Source organism: Diceros bicornis, chromosome 12 (assembly GCF_020826845.1).
Source record: "Diceros bicornis minor isolate mBicDic1 chromosome 12, mDicBic1.mat.cur, whole genome shotgun sequence".
NCBI lineage: Eukaryota > Metazoa > Chordata > Mammalia > Perissodactyla > Rhinocerotidae > Diceros > Diceros bicornis.
In genome coordinates this window covers 45,620,185-45,639,988 of record NC_080751.1, presented here as the reverse complement: position 1 = coordinate 45,639,988, position 19,804 = coordinate 45,620,185, and the positions used below count along the sequence as shown (strand labels likewise).

At 40.4% G+C, this 19,804-nt stretch overlaps 1 protein-coding gene across 4 annotated transcripts; it reads right to left on the bottom strand.

The window, feature by feature from the left end:
• Positions 1–12,993: 12,993 nt before the first annotated feature.
• On the bottom strand, positions 12,994–18,780 carry SRSF7 (serine and arginine rich splicing factor 7). Of its 4 annotated transcripts, none has more exons than XM_058551397.1 (8): positions 18,653–18,779; positions 17,435–17,615; positions 16,989–17,165; positions 16,039–16,113; positions 15,848–15,949; positions 14,504–14,557; positions 13,953–13,988; positions 12,994–13,296 (listed from the first exon to the last, which is right to left on the bottom strand). In XM_058551397.1, exons 1-8 carry the CDS (start codon positions 18,678–18,680, stop codon positions 13,242–13,244), a joined length of 708 nt encoding a protein of 235 aa, XP_058407380.1. In that variant the 5' UTR covers positions 18,681–18,779; the 3' UTR covers positions 12,994–13,241. The 4 variants fall into 4 exon arrangements, with proteins under 4 accessions (XP_058407380.1, XP_058407379.1, XP_058407382.1 ...); XM_058551396.1 differs by having other exon boundaries at positions 15,839–15,949; positions 18,653–18,777; XM_058551399.1 differs by lacking the exon at positions 13,953–13,988 and having other exon boundaries at positions 18,653–18,780.
• Between the last annotated feature and the right edge of the window lie 1,024 nt (positions 18,781–19,804).

Sequence of the window (19,804 nt, the reverse complement as noted above, 5' to 3'; positions counted from 1 at the left end):
GACTCCCAGTTTCTTCACTGATCTTTAAATTTGTCAGGCATGGACCTCTGGGAAATGGACTAAGTATATAGTATGTTCTGGAATCTACTATCCTCTCCAATACGAGCCCCAGCATCTTCCTAGAGGAAAGCTTTTGGCAGCCTATTGAGCTTCCCATACTTCCTCTTTCTTAACAACAACAATAAACCAATGATAGTGTTTATTTTTTAATTCACTTCAGCATGGGTTTTCTGAGTACCTATTGTGTACACAGTTCTCTGCTGGGTCTTTTAAGGAATTCAAGAGGTAATGTCTAAAGATGTACTATGTTCCCTCGGGGATATCACAGCCTCTCTGGGGGAGACCAGACTAACAGTAACAATTCCATGATGTAGTATGGCACCGTGACGGAGCTGGGAGCCCTAAGCACTAACTTTACTCCTGGCATTTCCTACGTGGACAAGCAATCTAATCCCACTTGGCCGCAGTTTTCTCACCTATAGGGCAAAGGGATTAGACTTTCATTATCTGGAAGGTGAGTAAATGTCTGCAGCACTAGAACTAAAGCTGGCCGCTAGTCAAGTTCTCTTTCCTCAGGCCCTCCCTGTGGCTGTGGGGAAGGGCCTGAAAGGGTGGACAACAAATGCTCAAGCCAGAGCACTGAGCAACAAACGCTGGAGCCTGGAGCTGCGGTCCTGTTCTCTTCCCTGCTAGGTTTGGAGCAGGTTGGGGAGGTCTCAACACATCACTGTTTAGAGGCCTGAATAATGTGTGCTTCCATCACACTTCCTTCTTCTAAGACCCACTGGACAACTGAATTTCTTATCCTATTATCATCTTGCCAGGATTCTCCTCCTTAATGGCTCATTCTCATTTTATTACAATGATTGCCAGAAGTGTGTTTGGATGGATGATTTCATCTGACCCTTACGACCTGTAATGAGGTGATGGAATCCTCATTAAAAACAAGAGGTCACTGGCTGGAGAAAGTAACAGTGCTAGAAAGTGGCAGATCTAGAACACAAGCCCTTCAATAAGAAGCCCAATGTACGTTCTCCTGGCAGCATACTGCAAAAAAAAGTCCCCGGTTTTTCCTTTCAGAGAGGGAAAAATCTAAGATTCATAACATACAGTGTTAGTAAAAGGATAATTTTTACTTAATCACCATTAGAAGCAATGTAGATTAATACAACTTTTTTGGAGAGAAATTTGGCAAAATCTATCAATATTGGCAAACTTGCAAAACTCATGACCTAGCAATTCCACTTCCAGAAATCTGTTTTATAGAAATACTAGCACAAATATGTAAACACAAACATTCAGACGAGCATGTTCATTGCAATCTAATTGGTAATAATGAAAAATTAAAAACTACCTAATGCCATCAATACAGGAATGGATAAATGATAATCCATACAATGGAATACTATGTGCTCATTAAAAAATATGAGGTCTAATCATACATACAGCATCCTGCTTTTGTAAAACAAAACAAAAATTTATGTATATTAATAAAGTCTAGAAGGGCAAATCAAATTATTAACAATGGTGTCCTCTGGGAAATAGAATTTGGAGGGGAAAGGAGGACTTCCACTTTTTACTTTATTGATATTGTTTGAATTGTCAAAGACAAGCATCTTCCTTTTGCAATTAAAAAAAATTTAAGTCAGCAAAATGGGGGTGACACTTTCATGTTTTTTAAAAAAATAATTTCAACCTTATAGAAAAGTTGCAAGAACAGTACAAAAAACTCCCATACACCCTTTACTCAGAGATTCCATTTAGATTTCACCACCTGTCTCAATTATGTCCTTCCTAGCAAAAGGATCCAATCCAGGAGCACATATTGTACTTTTCTTCAGTTTCCTTCAATCCGACACAATTCTTCAGTCCTCTCTTGACCTTTACGACCTTAATACTTTTGAGGATTGCACTGAGATTTGTCTGGTGTTTCCTCGTCATCAGATTCATGTCACACATTTTTAGCAGGAATATCACTGAAATGATGCTGTGCTTGTCACACTGCAGCCCCTCAGGTGGTGCATATTCTCAGTGCGGCCTCTCACTGATGAAGTTAACTGTTCGCCTGAGTAGGGCGCTGTCTGCCAGGTTTCTCCACTCGAAAGTTATCAATGTGTACATTAGCCAAGGTGCCTCAGAGGTGAAATATTTTAAGACTGCAACCCATCTACCAGTTTAATTGCTCGATACAGGGTTGTAATAGTCTAGGTGGCAGAAATCAGTTAGGAAACCCTAGCAAAGAAAGAAAAACATTTTCTTATTCACAAGGAAACCTAACAACTACAAATTAGTTCTCAATTTATGGCTTCTAGGTTTGAGAATACATTTATCACCCAAGTACTTTGTTTTCCTCTGTTCTAAAAAAAATTGTTTTTATAATAAGCCAAGTCTAAAGCAGCCCAAGTAAGGATATTCACCTTTAGGGAAGTTGAAAGAAGTTACTGGTATTTTAATTCATTGTGTTTATGAAAAACAATAAAAAGGCTAGGTTTGATTGTCAAGCCATAAATCTGATAAAAGTAAAATTTTAGAGAAATTGATCTTTTGTGGCAGCAACCAGTCTACCCCTTTTCATGAAACACCCACATAAAAGAGAACTTTGATTTGCCTGAGAAAAGAACTTCTGCATAGTTATGAAACATGTAGAGTGTGATGACATGTGAGCATAACTGATATTTTTTGATGAAATCACTGAAGGTGTCGGCAAGAAACAAAACTTTACAGTCTAATAACTGGATGCTTTCAGTTCATGTGAGATGGTAAAAGCAAACTTGGTATTCAATATGTCAGCAATAAGTCTCCAGGCTCTCAGGAGTCCATGCTTTCTTTACCATACACCCCTCTACATACAACCAGACTAACGCCATGTTATTCTGAGTTCTGATCCTTCAGAGGTGAGCATATCATTGACTTCAGTTCAATGATCCATGGATTCCTATGTTTGTTTCTAATTCAAAGGACATAAGTTCTTATTAGGTGTGGGATTTTCATTTTTCCAGTTCTCACTCACATTGCCTAACTAGACGTAACATTAAATAACTGCATAAACATTGCTGTAAAGACTAAACTAAGATGGCACGCTGTGGAGGTTGAACTGTTGTGACCGTTAGGTGACCAATGACAGTCCAGTCTCAGAAGACTAAAGGAAGTTAGTGTGAATGAATAAATGGACAGTTTGCAAAAAGTAGAACATAGGAAAATACAGAACTACCAGCAGAAGACAGGAGGGAAGCACAGCATATACCATTCCCCAGTTCCCACTGTCAGTCGTAACCATTTCAAACAATTGGATCACCAGCTTGCAATGGGCTACTTGGACAGTTTTGACAGCAGTGCAATCCTTTTTCCAACTGACGTATTTATCTTCTCCAAGTTCCAACTTCTCCTCTAAGTCAATTACTCAAATCATAACTAAACTCTCAGATGTTTTGGGGAGTACTTCCAGCTGTAGCCAAGTAAGGTCAGCAAATCCTCTCCTGAAAAAAGCAACTATAGGGGCCAGCCCCGTGGCGTAGCGGTTAAGTGCGCACTCCACTGCTGGCGGCCCAGGTTCGGAGCCTGGGTGCACACCGACGCACCGCTTGTCAGGCCACGCTGAGGTGGCGTCCCATATATAACTGGAGGAAGACTGGCATGGATGTTAGCTCAGGGCCAGTCTTCCTCAGCAAAAAGAGGAGGACTGGCATGGATATTAGCTCAGGGCTGATCTTCCTCACAAAAAAAAAAAAAAAAAGCAACTATAATGCTGAAAAAAATTGACAAAACAATTTTGGTGCTCTAAAAACATACAACAATCTGAGATGTGTTTATGTTTGAAAAACTGCTGAACTTTGGGTAGAAATAGTGGGAGACTGTGGCAATCTTGCCTGGAGCGGCTCCTATCTTCCTTACTCCCCCAGTTCAGTCACCGTGGGAGGTTCTGTCAGGGCAAAGCAGAACATGAGGACCAGCAAGTTGCTGTGGTTAAAGGGAGATTCACTCAGTTTGGAGAGGTGAGTGATACCCATGCCCACTAGCTTTATCAATATAAGTAATGATCTTGGTGCTATCCAAGCAGGGAGGGCTGATGGCTCTACTAGCCTGAGGTTGCAATCGTGGTTGGAGCAAGTCGATTTCTGGCTGATCAGAGGCTGCACACATGCAGAGCAGAGACCAGACAGTTTAAGCTATTCACACACTCCTGGCGAACTCGGAGGCAGCGTCCATCTGCAGAGGAAATTAAAAGGGGTACAGCAAAAAGCAAAAGCCAGGACAGACTTGAAAGCAGCCTAAACACTGAATTCATTCTCTACCTACACACAGATCCATAAGCAGAGGGCAGAAATCAGACTGGTTGAGGTGTCTGAGCACAACTTCTGTCCAGTTATTGGCTGACCACCAAGCTATGCAGACACAAGGCAACCTCCTAGAAAGCTGAGCTTAAAAATAAACACAAGATGGGTCGGCCCCGTGGCTTGGCGGTTAAGTGCGCGCGCTCCGCTGCTGGCGGCCCGGGCTCGGATCCCGGGCGCACACCAACGCACTGCTTCTCCAGCCATGCTGAGGCCGCGTCCCACATATAGCAACTAGAAGGTTATGCAGCTATGACATACAACTATCTGCTGGGGCTTTGGGGGGAAAAATAAATAAATAAAAATAAAATAAAAAAAAAAATAAACACAAGAATGTTTTTAAAAAACCAAAAAATTGATAGATAGAAATTATAAAAAAGAACCAAGCAAAAATTCTGAGGTTGAAGTGTACAATAACAAATGAAAAGTTCACTAGAGAGGCTCAGAAGCATATTCAAGATGGCAGAAGAAAGAAGTGAGCCTGAAGATAGATCAACAGAAGTTATTCAATCTGAAAAAGAGAAAAGAAACTGAAGAAAATGGAAGAGAACCTCAGAAACAACATTCAGGGGACAACATCAAGCACATCAACATATGCGTAATCGGAGTCCAGAGAAGAGAGGAAAGAAAGGCACAGAAAAATATTTCAAAAAGTAAGGGCAAGAAACTCCCCAAATTTGATGAAAATCATTAATCTATACATCCAAGAAGCTCAACAAATTCTTAGAAGGATAAATACAGAGAGATCCCCACCTAGACACATCATATTTAAACTGCTGAATGCCAAAAAGCAAAGAGAAAATTTGAAAGCAAGAGAAAAATGACTCATCACTACAATGGACCACCAGTACAATTAATATCTGACTTCTCATCTGAAACAATGGAGTCCAGGAGGCAGGAGAATAACATAGTCAAAGTGCTTAAAAACCAAGGATTCTATATTACCCAAAACTACCCTTAAAAAGCAAAGGTGAAATAAAAACATTCCCAGTTACACAAAAAATGAGAGAATTCATTGGTAGCAGACCTGCCTTATAAGAAATACTAGAGTAATATACTTCAATACTTTCCTGTTGAAAGGAAATTAAGACAGTAACTCAAATCCATGGAACGAAATGAAGAATATCAGAAATGGTAAATATGTAGGTTAATAAAAAAGAGTCTGTGTATTTTCTCATCTCGTTAAAAGACATAAGGTTGTAGAAAACAATAATTATAACTGTACCATTGAGTTCATAATACATATATGTATATAGCACAAGGGAGGGAAGTTCAGGAAAAGGAAATTTATTGAAGCAAAATTTCTGTATTTTACTGGAATATTAATCTGAAGTAGATTTTGATAAATTAAGATGCAACCACTAAGAAAATAACTCAAAAATATGGTAAAAAAAAAAAAATCAAGAGGAATTAAAATGATACACTAAAAAAATTTAATACAAAAGGCAGTAAAAGGAGAAAGAGAAAAAAGACATATAGAAAACGAGATGGTGACTGTAAATCCAACCTTACCAATAATTCCATTAAATGTAGATGGTTTAAACACCCCCAAAAGCAGAGTTTGTCAGACTGAATTAAAAAGCAAGATCTATGCACCAACAGGCTGTAAGTAAATGGATGACAAAGATATACCATACAAACAATTTAAAGGGAGCTGGAGTGGCTATATTAATATCAGACAGGCTCCAGCCCGGAAGCGTAATGGATAAGTTTGCACATGCCATTTTGGTGGCCTGGGGTCTGCCAGATCCAGGGCATGGACCTACTCACTGCTCATCAAGCCATGCTGAGGGGATGTCCCACATAGAAGAGCTACAACTCTACAACTATGAGACACAACTATGTGCTGGGGCTTTGAAGAGAAAAAAAAAAAAAAAGAGGAAGATTGGCGACAGATGTTAGCACAGGGCCAATCTTCCTCAAAACACAAAAAAATCAGACAAAATACTTTAAAACAAGAAATTAATAAAAAAAATATATATCTTTACTAGAGATGAACATATTTTATAATGATAAAAGCATCAGCACATCAGGAAGATATGACAATTATAAATGTATATACGCACCTAACAGAGCCTTAGACGCTTTGAAGCAATAATTGTGACCAGAAGCCATGCCTGGAGCTACCTTAGTGTTGGGCATAATAACCCAATAGTTCTGGTAAATACTACTTCAAGTTTCCTGCACAGAGCGTTACCTTTTTTTAGGTGGGTTTTTCTGAGCACAGTGACCTCTACTGGTACTAATATAAAATAAAATGCAGTTTCTGGCTTTTTCACAGAGAGGTTCCATTCTAGCATAGGGTCGTTTGGTTAGAGAAAGGATCAGAGAAACCTAGGGGATACATAGTAGAACCCTCCTTTGAATCACATCTGAGTGCTGCTCACTTTCTTATTATAATAGCAATAAGCTAGGCTAACCTGTCCAACCACTAGTCCCCGGCTAACACTAGCCCCTACAGCAGTAGTTTTCAGTTATGGTTGTATATTAGAATCACCAGGGGAGCTGTTTAGAATGTTAATGCCCAGGCTTCACCCTCAGCAATGCTGATTTCATTAGAATGTTTTTCAAGCTCCCTGGGTGATCCTAATATGCAACTAGGGATGAGAACCACGGCCCTAGAGTAAAAGCTTTCACCATTGTTGTCTCATAACATTCAGTAATATTATAAGTGCGTGAGTGTTAAGCTAGAATTTGCCCCCTAGCTTTCATGAAGCACTTCCTCAAGAATGAGTCACAGAGAAACAATCTTCCCAGACTGAGGCCCTGACAACCCTACCAACAATCCTGGCAACCAAAATCTTCAGAGAGAATTATTTTGAATTTCTTATTCTTATTCTTATTATTATTATTGAATTTCTTATTATTATTTCTTATTAATTATTTAAATTATTTTGAATTATTTTTTGAAGTTAAATTCTAAACCAGGGGTTGGCCAACATTTTCTGTAAAGGGCCAGAGCGTACATATTTTAACCTTTGTGGGACTTACACTCTGTTGCAATTACTCAACTCTGTCACTGTAACACAAAAAGTTATAGACAGTACGTAAACGAATGAGCACGGCTGTGCTCCAATAAAACTTCATGGATGCTGCAATTTGAATTTCACATAATTTTCATGTCATGAAATAGCATTATACTTTCGATTTTTTTCAACCATTATACTTTCGATTTTTTTCAACGACATAAAAATGTAAAAACCATCTTAGCTCATTAGCTACATGAAATTAGCAGTGGGCCAGATTTGGCCTGAAGGCCATAATTTCCTGAATCCTGGTATAAACAAAGAGCCTGGACTCTGAAAGAATATAAATATTAAAGCATAGCGTACCCATCCACAGGCAAAGGAAGCAGCACATTTTTATTACAGTAGCCCAGGAACTCTGGTGATGATCCTCCTGACAGTGATCAAGATAAACTGGTCCATTTACAAATCTTTACCTCTGCCATATGTATTTTCTTCACAGCCAAATTTTTTTATCCTTGGAAGTGAAAAGATTCATTTTCTAGAATCCAGATTTCTTAAGATATGTTACAACCCAAAATAAAAACTAATAGGGTCTTTGTATAGGATCACATCTAGCCACCTTCAAGCTTTTGTCACTGAGAAGAACCCAGGGAATCTACAAAGGTGGAGAGGCTATAACCTTAGGCAATTGAGTCATATGAAATGGATGCTGCTGGTCCAATGACTTGACCTTTCTTACATGGGTTAGGCTAACTCACCTGGGCTCACCAGTTCTTGGGGTGGTAGGTAAGTCTGCACCCTTTTCTGCAGAGAATTTTCTACACAGAAATTTTCCACACCCTTTCTAAGCAGAACTCTCAAGAGTTAACCCAGATGAGGAGAGAAAAACCTTGCATTAGAATTGCAGAGTACAGCTGGACATTGTGCACAGCAGCCTAAAGATCTAAATCCTCTGCAAGCAGATTCAGACAGGAATCAGTCTTACAGGTGGCTAAAAGGAACATGTGGGCTTTTAATTGAAATGGTGATTATAAAGGTCCCACAGAAGAAAGGAAGTTCCAATTTCATACACTTAATTTAATAGATTAGAATTCATTCATTTATCCATTAACTCAATTTTTCTTTGCTTTTTTTGGTAAGGAAGATTAGCCCCGAGCTAACATCTGTGCCAGTCTTCCTCTATTTTGTATGTGGGTCACCACCACAGTATGGCTTGATGAGTGGTGTAGGTCTGCACCCAGGATCCAAACCTGCGAACCTGGGCCGCTGAAGCAGAGCATGCGGAACTTAACCACTGTGCTACCAGGCCAGCCCCTAACTCTTCATTCATCAAATATTTAAGTGTTAGTAAGTGCTAGGCAATGAGGAAACGGGACAAGGCCTGGTACCTGCTGTCACAATTTGTCTTGTGGTGGCATACCTGCAAAAAAGTAAACAGGCAATTATACTGTAAATAGGAGTCCCACTACAGAAGGAATTCAGTGTGTGGAGAGCAAGGGAACCTAAACTAGACTTCTGAATACTTGGAATGAAAACATGTATTTTCCCACAATTAAAAGACAACAACAGGGGCCGGCCCCGTGGCTTAATGGTTAAGTACACGCACTCCGCTGCTGGCAGCCCGCGTTCGGATCCCGGCCGTGCACCCACGCACCGCTTCTCCGGCCATGCTGAGGCCGCGTCCCACATACAGCAACTAGAAGGATGTGCAGCTATGACATACAACTATCTACTGGGGCTTTTGGGCGTAGGAGACAACAACAAACTACGCTGAGACACCATTTTCAACACAAGATTGGTAAAAAAATCAACAAGCTTGATAGCCCCCCATGTGGTTACACCATGTGGGCAATGGTACAGGGAAAGAGGCTCCTACACATTGCCACCAAGGCAAACTAACAATACCTGGCAAAAATATACATGCACATACCCTTTGACCCAGCAACTCAACTTCTAGGGATTATCCTAGATATGCAGGGTCACACACGCCAAGTATTGTCCAAGGTTATTCACTGCAGCATTGTAATAATTATCCATCAATAGGGAACTGATTCAATTCCCATTACTCTTTGCTCAAAAACTCCAGAGAAAGAGTCCTTTCCAAGGCATACAAGGTCCTATATGACCTGTATCCTACATCCCTCTCCCTTCCTATGCGATCTTGTCCCTCTCCCCTGTTCACTTCACATGGCCTCCTCACCCTCCAACTCAAACTACTTCAGGGCCTTGACACTTACTGTGCCCTCTGCCTAGAACACTCTTTCCCCAGAAATCGACATGGCTTATTCCTTCACTTGCTCAAATGTCACTGTAAGAGGCCTCCTTAGACCACCCTTTACACAAAAGCAACCAACCCCCTATCCTTTCCACCCTGCTTCACTAGTCTCCATACCAGTTTTTACCCACCTGATATTTGTTCATTTGTCTCTCTAGAACTTAAGCTCCATGAGGATAAAGACTTTGTTCACATCTGTATTCCAAGGCTAGCAGTACCTGGCACATTAAAGGGGCACAAAAGTTTATTGCATAAATTATGCAACATCCAGGTAACTAAATAATATGCAACATAAAAAAAAAAAAAGGAAGTGCCATTTTAACTTTTATGGAAAATCCCCAAGATATGAAATGAGAAAAGGTGTATATATTTTGTGTAAAAAAAAAAAATATCTATGTATATTTGCTCAGGCTATATAACTGCTAACAATGGTTGCCTTTTGGGAGATAACTGGGCAGCTGAATCCGGTAGGGAGACTTCTCACTGTATACGTCTTTAAGTATATTACCAAGTCAAAAAATGAAATGAAATGGAAAATAGATTGGGCCAGTGGCCTGTGGGAAAAGGAAAAAGCACTAGGTTTGAGAAGTGGCCTTGAGGGCTTAACAATTGGCTACTGCATTCAACACGCTCCAGAATTTTCCTTCTATCCAGCATCTTTTCCCCATTAAGTCTGGAAAGAAATAGCCAAGTTGTTAACAGTATCACCTACAACGGGTAGGACCATCTGTTCTACATTTTGTTCTTTTTATTCTGACTTTTCCATAATATGGTTTTGTTTTAGAAGAGAAGGTGTTTTATTGATTAAAAAAGCAAGGGCTTTGAGACCATAGGTAGGATTCAAACTTTCCCTAGCTCCTAGCAGGTTAATAGTACAGTATTAAGTTGCCAATATCTCTGAGCCCATTTCCTCTTCTGTGAGATGGGGTCAACAGTACTATTTTGCTATGGGGATTAAGTGACAATGTCCTTTGTTATTTTTACTAGCATAGTATTTTTTTCACATCTTACAGGTTTACTATCAGGCTTTGAAACTGACTACTGGTGCTGTTTTTTCCCCTTAAGATAGTTCTGGATATAACAGCTTTAACACTATTGACCATAAACCTAGGCATCTTTGCCCCATTTCTTTGGCTTATCATCAGTTCTCACCACCCTCCAAACACTCCAAGACCAGCCAGGCCCCTAGTGTTCGTTACTTTGACCTTCTTTGCTTCTTCATGTCTTTCCAGCTATACAATTCTGTGTACGTCTTCCAAGTTATATAGCCCTCCCTTCCAAAAGTCTCCAAGCAACAGTTGCTCACTAAGAGCCAGACCTGATGGATTATTTGCTATTATCCTTCACTCTGATAACTCTTTGCCAATTTGTCAGTTTTAGAGCTTCCAATTCCTATTAGCTTAATGTATCTTGGAAATCACCGTGCTCCTTTAGACTTCAAGATAGGCTACACAAAGATGAGAATCACAATCCTATACCACTATTCATTTAACCAAAAAAGTCTCAAATTGATAGCATTTCAAGACCCCCCCGAGATTTTATTCTTTGTCCTCAGGAGAGAGAACAGGGCAAGATGGTAGGACCATACTTGCACTTGATACTTAGCCTAGTTCAAAGCCCAAGGGAGAACTACCACTGTGAAGTTTAGGGTATGCATTACTTACCTCTGTGTACCTAGGTGAGATGACCAAGATAAGGTTCTATGTCCAAAGCACTCAAATTAGCTACCAATCAGTGCCAGGTTTAAAATTTAGAAGGAAAGAGTCTGGACCAGCACTTTTCAAGTCAGTCACATAATCAATTGAGCAGTCCCAATCTCTAAATACAGAAAAAAAGGGCACAGCACCAAAGTGTATCATTTTAAAATGTATATTCAATACAGGGGCACTGAATTGCAGTCAAGGGTATGAAAGGTGTTGGCCTATCTACCCAGTATTCCCTTTCCCCTAAGAGGTGCACTTTCTGTACTTGTTTCTTAAAACCATTTTTGCCCCTACCCCTTCTCCATATCCTTTTTATCCGTTCATACTAATCTTTAGGATGCTGCTAGTAACCCATCCCAAAGCTACAGGATTAATGATTCCTACTCTTGGCTCAGAACTCCCACTTTCAAAAATTGAGTATCAGGATTTTTTGTTCTCTGCAGATTTATTGTTGAGTAAACTTATCTTTATATAATACAGAACAATTCAAGCTGGCGAAGTGCAACAAATAAGCCTGCCAATTATACAGTTTATACCAACCACATAATTCAGCCAATTGTCAAAATTCCAAAAACAAAGCACCCAAACTTCCAACATACTAGTGATCATTCAACCACCAAATAAATTTGAGGCAGACCAGTATTCTCAAATTGCAATGCTATCCAATAACTGCTGAAAAGTGTAAGAAAACGGAAAAGGGCAGATACCTGTGCCACCAGCACTGATTTTTTTTTTTTTTTTTGCACCAAGGCTAGAGAATATACCTGGTAAAAGCTTAACCAAAAAACTCCAAATTAACTGTTACTGCCCTACTATACTCAAGATATTTAAAAGTCTGAATCAAGAATCTACTGGCTATAACATTCTAAGGTCTACCAGATGCTACAAAAAACTACATGAGGTGTTGCTAAATATAGGTGCAATTTACAAAACTGCTTTAGTCTCATTAACATTTCTGATTGACATCTTTAATTACTTTGCACCAGCCTGGCAAAATAAGGTAAAGTATATCGGTGGTCAGGAATTGAAAAACCTAGCTTGGGAATTAACAACCTCTGCTCAGAATAAGGCAATCCATTTGAAGGGACAGAAAGTTATCTGGGCCAGAAAATTTTGCAAAGCTGGTTTACATGAAGATGTTTTGTCCCAAATTCAGACAATTTCTCAAACATGCAAAAATTTTGGTATAAAATTAAAGAAACAAGAGAACATTGAGATCTTCCTAAAATGGGAGTTCTAATTTGACACCATCCCATCTAAACAGCCTGAAAACCTCAATTAGTTACTGTACTTAAATAGCCTTCAGAAAATTCAGTTTCTTCAGCATCAAGTCCAACTACTACTTACACCACATTTAATAAACTCTTTGCTTAGTTCCTGTTGTGCTCATTTATAGGCAAATCAGTGATCCCTCTAGCTTGAAAGATTGAGATCATTAGCCTAATAGTATCCAATAACAACAACTCTAATAGATTTAGAGACTTGTCATTATGTATTCATGCTATTAAGTGGGACTGTAGTTCTTATCATCTTACCCAAAAAGCACTAAGGGTAAAAAGGAATTTCCCAAGTGTATGTATACTACAGTTAATGATGTTCAAAATTAACACTATTATACTTTGAATGTAAGTCTGTATGAATATGGTTAAAATCAAGGTTGACTCCTGAAGCTTACACCAAATGGAGGAGTGTTAATATTGAACACAAATCAAAAATCTAGTTAGAAACATTTTATTTAAATGTGCCAAATAAAAACCCACATTTTCAGACCATAGGATGTTAATTAATACATTCAACGAAAATTTATGTTATTTTACTGCTGTGAATTTACAGAGTAATAATCCAGATCCATTTTGATTAGATGGTTGAAATACCCTTCCTAGGTTACACTTAACAAACATCACAAATCCCTTATAATAATGTAAACAAAATAACTTTTCCCTAAAAGGTGAACTTGAGAACTTCAGTCCACTCTTTCAGGACTTGCACTTCTTCTCGGACTTCCTGATGGGGAACGACTACAAAGAAAAACATTAGGTTTGGAACCAATTAGTGTCTACTGAAACTTATTCTTCTCATGTATATGTCAGGACAAAACTCAGTCTGAATAAACGCAAAGGTGGCCAAAGGTACTGAATTCCTATAGCAGAGATCTAAAAATTATGTTGGAGATTGTATATACAAATCCTTTGTCCCTGCTTAAGATTAGGCTTAATAGGCTCCTCGCTAAAATTATAAAGTTAAAGAGAACAATTATTTGAATTTGGGGGCTTTTTGATCATTAAGTATCAACTAAGCAAATACTAGTTCAGCTGCAAGATTTCAAGCTAAAAAATTTTCTTCATGTGAGCACTTCGTTTTTACCTATTGTCCCCATTTGGGAAAAGAAAAAGTACAGGTTTCTTAACATGAAATACTACAATTAAGGGTTCACAGAACTAACCACATCTAAATAATCATCCTAACATTTTATGACTAAATATTGCCAACGACAGTATAATCTGATGTTGAAGCAGGAAAAACAATCATCTAAGAAACTTAGAATCTAGTATTTTAATATATATAGCACCAATTCTCCAAAGAGCTCAAAGCTTGCAAAGTAGGCAGTAAGCAAACAAATTCTGCAGAGGCCACATCTGACAGTTAAGATCTGGCAACAAATTATTTAGCTTACCTTCTTTTTGGAGATGGAGATCTGGACTTTGATCGGCTGTCAAAACATGAGAAATTCTATTAAGAAAAAATACTAACCAATCCCTTTCTTATAGTCACCATACCATGAAATGAACCCCCAAACTGTCCCTGAGCTTAGAAAGTCAGGCTGCAGTTAAACTGAAAAAGAGCCTACCAGTTTTTGCTAACAAAAACTGTTCTTCATTAAGGGAGCGAATTGCTTTATTTTATTACGATTACTCTCTTACACTCTAAACACAATTATCTCAGAATGCTTCTCCATGCACCTGTCAGTTCTAACAAGGGCCTCTTAATATAACCCAAAGTCACAAACTTCTTTCCCACTATAGCTTGACTTTTCCCTGGAAAGTTAGCCAGAAAAGGCCATGTATAAATGAAGTTCTAAAGTTTGGTTTTTTAATAAGATACTGTGTTCCCACTTAACACCTAGGCTTAGAGTTAACACCAAATTTCAGCAATTCAAAACACTTTGAACTCTTTGGATATTGGTGCCATATAACTAGAAGAGCATTAATCAGACCTTTACCCTACCTGCTTCTTGGTCGTGAAAGAGACCTGGATCTTGATCTTGACCTCGACCGGGATCTTAATAAAAACAAAAATACAATTATACCAAGTAGTCTGTAGGAGTAATTTTCTTAAACACCTACTGAGCACCTTATTAGGTAGGCTAGGAATAGAGGGGCTAAAACTGAGCAAGATGCAACTCTTGCCTTATATCAGTCTGAGATTGGACAAATGATCACACTTTCAACCAGCTCTGATATCAAATAAATAAGTAAACACCATCTCAATTATTTGTTTCTATCATACTCAATGAGCTGTCAAAGTTCCTGTACAGAGGCACAATATTCTTAAACACTGTGTAGTATCCAAGAGAAATAAAATAGAAGGTTTTCATTTGAGAAGACTGGTATGATTTAATCTTATCTTAAAAGAATCAAATCAACCTCACATAGACCCCTGAACTCAGACTTCAATGCTTCAGGTGATAAGCTCAATGAAAAAAGTCATGACTGGGTAAGGCTTTATTCTTGATCAACAAGCTATCGTGGTTCAGGACCATCAATTTGTCATACAAACTAAATCAGGCTCTGACATGCACATCTTGGGGTCCTGCAATCAAATTAAATGCAATTTTCTAGAGAGGGCCCAGATCTTTCTCAAATGAACCACAAGTGTTAGAATTCCTGCATGTAAGGACTTTGTGATATTACCCAACAGCGGTTAACTCCCTAGCATATGGCCTAACCAAACACTTAGTTTAGACACTGAAATTTAAGTTAGAAATCAAAATGGGAACTCCAGCTTTTTTTACTTCTTTTGTAGAAAGTCTTAATAGAAGACAGAAATGGATAAAATACTAGAAAACGAGCTGACAATACTAGGTAGTTGTGGCTGTTCAGTAATATCACAAAGTCCTTGAATGCAGGAATTCTAACATTTGTGATTTATTTGAGAAAGATCTGGACTCTCTCTCTAGAAAATACATCTAATTTGATTGCAGGACCCCAAGACATGTATGTTAGAGTATCATTTACCTATACAATAAATATAATCTGACTCCAAAAGTTTTCACCAACCTCTCTACCCAAAGTGTTCACTGGAATGATCTGAGATTTGTGCTTTAGACCCTCCCTCTACCATGGCCTCTTTAACAACCCTTAAAATCTTTACCTGGGCTTTTCTGCATCTGTATATCTAGGGTAATATCCATTTACAAGTCATGTATAAATTCAACTTTTAAATCTCAAATAAATATTTTCTGAGGCATTCCATTTCAATTATGTCCTTAAGAAACTCCACTGTTGTCATTAAGACATGGCAATCCAAATATACATATTAGGGAAAAAAACTGTTACATACTGGAAATACCTCGATCCTTTTACAGAACCAGACCTAGATCGTCTGAGTGAAGCTGATCTTGATCTCCGAAGAGACACAGATCTCGATCGTCGAGGAGACGCTGATCTTGACCTAAAAATTAAATCAAAGAAGTTTTAAGTCCGTCTCCCACTAAAGTCTTTTATTGCTTGTTAAAACTTGAATTAAACAAGATCTCTCACCTCCTTCCCCTGCTCCTGCTCCGTGAGCGAGAGTATCGCCTACCTCTGGATCTCGAATGTGATCTAGACCGTGACCTATTTTTCAAGTTAGAAAACAACAAAATGTCAGATGGCAACTCGTTTTTAGAGTTTGTGTGCCTCTGCTGAAATCAAATCTCAAAACTATTTAAATTTAGTGTCTCATTTGGAAATAAACTCTGGGCCTATTATTGCCACTTTTTTTTTTTTTTTTTTACTACCTAAAAAAAGATTTGTTAAAAGCTGAATTACATCTTAGAATTACATAACATAAAACACTGTAATGTGTATTTAAAATAAACCTTGCAAGTTTGCAGGTCGACCCTCTTTGGCCCATGGTCTAGTAGATCTAGACGATCTAGAAGTATCTATAGCCGATCGCTGCATCTAGATGTTTTCTTCAATCTAACGACGATCAAACTGACAGCCAAATGAGCCAGATGAGGCTTGATTGACGCAAGAAGATTTTTCTAGTTGGGAATGTGGTCAATCTGGTGTTCCTCTTTCTAAACCGGAGGGGGCCCCAATTGTAAGCCAAATTTACTGTTACGGCGATCACCGTCTCAAATTTTCTGCCCTTTAAAGAATAAGGTGAAGCTAGGTGTAGATGACTCGAGGGGATCTGGCCTCTTATGCTGATCACCTCAAGGTCTAGGAGGATCTTAATTGTCGGATTTGCAAGGCGCCTCAGCATGATATCATAAGGCTCGTGACATTCTGAATCAAGGCGACTGACTCAAACGAAGAAACCTGAAAGGTTTTGACCAGGTTGATTATTAATATATTAACATTTGTTTAATTAAACAAAAATTGTAAAATACACCTGTACAATTAACATTCAAGTTTATAGAAAAATACTAGTTTCTGCCTTGCTAATAAAAGAATTACTCGATTAACTAACATACCAACCATTCCCTTATTAGAATAAATACCTGCTTCTTCTTCGTCGGCTATAGCGATGACAATCATAAGCATAATGTCCCTTTTCGCCACACTCATAGCATCTATCATTGGGATCAAAGGGACGTCGGGCAGGTGGTCTATCAAAACGAGATCTCCGAGGCATGCCTGTTGATAGTTCAACCCTCACTCGGGATCCACAAATCACCCTACAAAAGAGCAACAAAATTCTAATGCTAAAAAAAAACACGTGACTTCCATTTAGAACTTTCCAATCACTCTTTGCCCTCAGAAGTTTCAGCTATCTTTATAAGCCCTTCCAACTCCATCTTTGCCCCACCCTTCATTTCTTAATAAAATTATGATTAGCTATTCAGTCTCCTCCAGACTACAGAATCTAAGCTTAGCACCTAGCTCACTACCCAGCCCACAGGAATATTCTAATAAACATAAGTTTCACAACCAACATCTTACTTACTTCCCATCCAGGCCTCTCACTGCATCTTCTGCATCTCTAGGATCTTCAAATTCCACAAAGGCAAATCCTGGAGGATTTCTGGCAATCCACACAGTTCTTAATGGACCATAATAACTGAAAGCCCTTTCTAACTCTCCTTTGCCAGCACCAGTTCCCAGGTTACCAACATACACCTTGGTTTCTGTTTAAAAATGCAAATAGAAGAATGCACGTTACGCAAAATTTGCCCTAAGTTTGAAGGAATTCTTCGTCTTAAAACAGGCCATCCTTACGACTGCAAACCATGTTTAATGCTCTATCAAGGGCTGAATTAATGAATTTAGTCTTAAAACCAGCAAAGTCCGTAATCTTCTGAAAAGCTGATTTATGACAAACTTCTTAACATTCTAATACAAGGGGGAAGAAAACCTTCAAAACACAAGCACAGACGCATGGTAGGATATTCCGAGGCGTGGGGCGGGCTCCGCCCCGGCCTCGCCCCCGAGCCCCGGCAGCCCCGGGCGCGCTGGGAGCGCGCGGGCCGGCGGCGGCAGCGGCGACGGTAGCGGGCAGGCCCGGCCAGGGCCGAAACCGGAGAGCAGGGCTGCGCCGGCTCTCGTCCTCCACGGCAACCGCCCCAGGCGCAGGCTCGCCCAAGGCTCAGGTCCCCGCCCCAGAGCCATAAACCGCGCTCGAAAGAGCTAAAAGAGAAAAAGAAACCAGCCGCAAGACGAAAAGATTATGTCTCCATTCCCACTCCGCAATTCGACCGATCGTTGGACGAGAATGCGCAGCTCGAAGCTGCCACAGTTTTGTTCAGTCTCAAATTCACCCTTGATTTTACGGCTGCGACCAGATCTGTCCGCTGAAGTGGCGGGAAAGCGCCAAGGAAATGCGCCACCATGGTCGTCAATGTGCGCAAAATGGCAGCCGAGGGCGGGGGGGGCAGGCGGGCGGCTCGAAGGGCAGCAGGAAAACAGTGATTGTGGGCCTGGCTTGGGCTGGGGCGGGAGACGAAAATGCCCAAGAATTAACCTGGAACTCGGCACAGACCTACACTCGCCAGCCCCTGTCTTCCTTCCATACCCCGCCCCCGCTGCCTCCAGCTTCGTACGGTGTGCGCCGAAGCCGCCATTACGCACGCGGAATAACCGTTTCCCAACAGCCGCGCCAACCCCACAGCCTCGCAGTACTCACTACACCCACAGCAACATCCCTCACTGGGCCCTAGCCTCTTACCTCCTCCGTACCGCCCGTAACGCGACATGATGACCGGCCCGCGAGCTCTGCTCTTTCAGCTCACAGTGCCCAGGTATCCAGTAAGACGAAAACTGTACCACCAACCCACTAGCCAACGGTCCTGGCGGCACTACGAGGAAAAGCCTGGGTTCGCGCTTATATATGCGGCGGCTGCGTTTCTTTGCGCATGCGTCATCTCGACGTTCTGCGCGGCACAAAGGAGCTGGGCGGAAACAGCCGAGATGCGGCGCGGAGGGAAGTGGAGAGACTGAGACGCCGGTCACGGGCGGAGGGATACGTTTCCATGGGAACGCCAAGATCTCGCCAGTAAACCCTTGGCCTTTCGTGCGGGGTGCTGCTCCCCCGTCCCCTTTTCCTGTACCCCCTCTTCATTTTCCTTCCCTTCTCCCTCCCCCCTTTCATTTTCCCCAATCTAGGTGCTGTCAGCTCTAGTAATCTTACTACAGGTGCATTAGACCGGCCTTATGAAAGGCTGTAAAATTTAACCGCTGATGTTGCAGCCGTCGCCGCCTTTCTGCTGGGGGACCCGGCCTAGACTGCGACTCAGTGATCTTTGGGGCTCATCAGAGGTAATCGGGAGTTTGGCCAGGGTGAGAACTCCATGAACCCCATAGGCCTCAAAAGGGGTGATCCCCCAGGGACCGCCCGCCCTGCACCGATCCTTCAGAACCAGCCGCCAATTTTCACCAACACGGTCCGAGTTCTTGGAGTCTGGGGGACAAAGGAATAGAGATTTTTTTTTTCCTGTTGTGTTTAAATTGTGACAAAACCCTAAATCCTTACAGCATTTTGGCTAGTGGCAATTCTGAAATTATTTGCATTGATGCACAAAGTAATGTATTTGTGCTTCCCTTGTGCTTTCTGCTTTGTATTGTAGTAACACGTCTCATCCACTAATACTCAGATCCTGAAGTCTGGGACTTTCTCAAGTCGTCTTGGCATAGCAGCTTTGCTGCTCAGCCACTCTATATATCAAATAAATGAAAATCTTTACTTTAGAGTCGCTTAAAATCCAGTTTTGATTTCATACAATGTAATTGCCAGACACCAGCTCTACGAATACAGATTTAACTTCTTTTTTACCATCCACACACAAAAAAAGACATTACACCGTAAATACTTGGAATACCC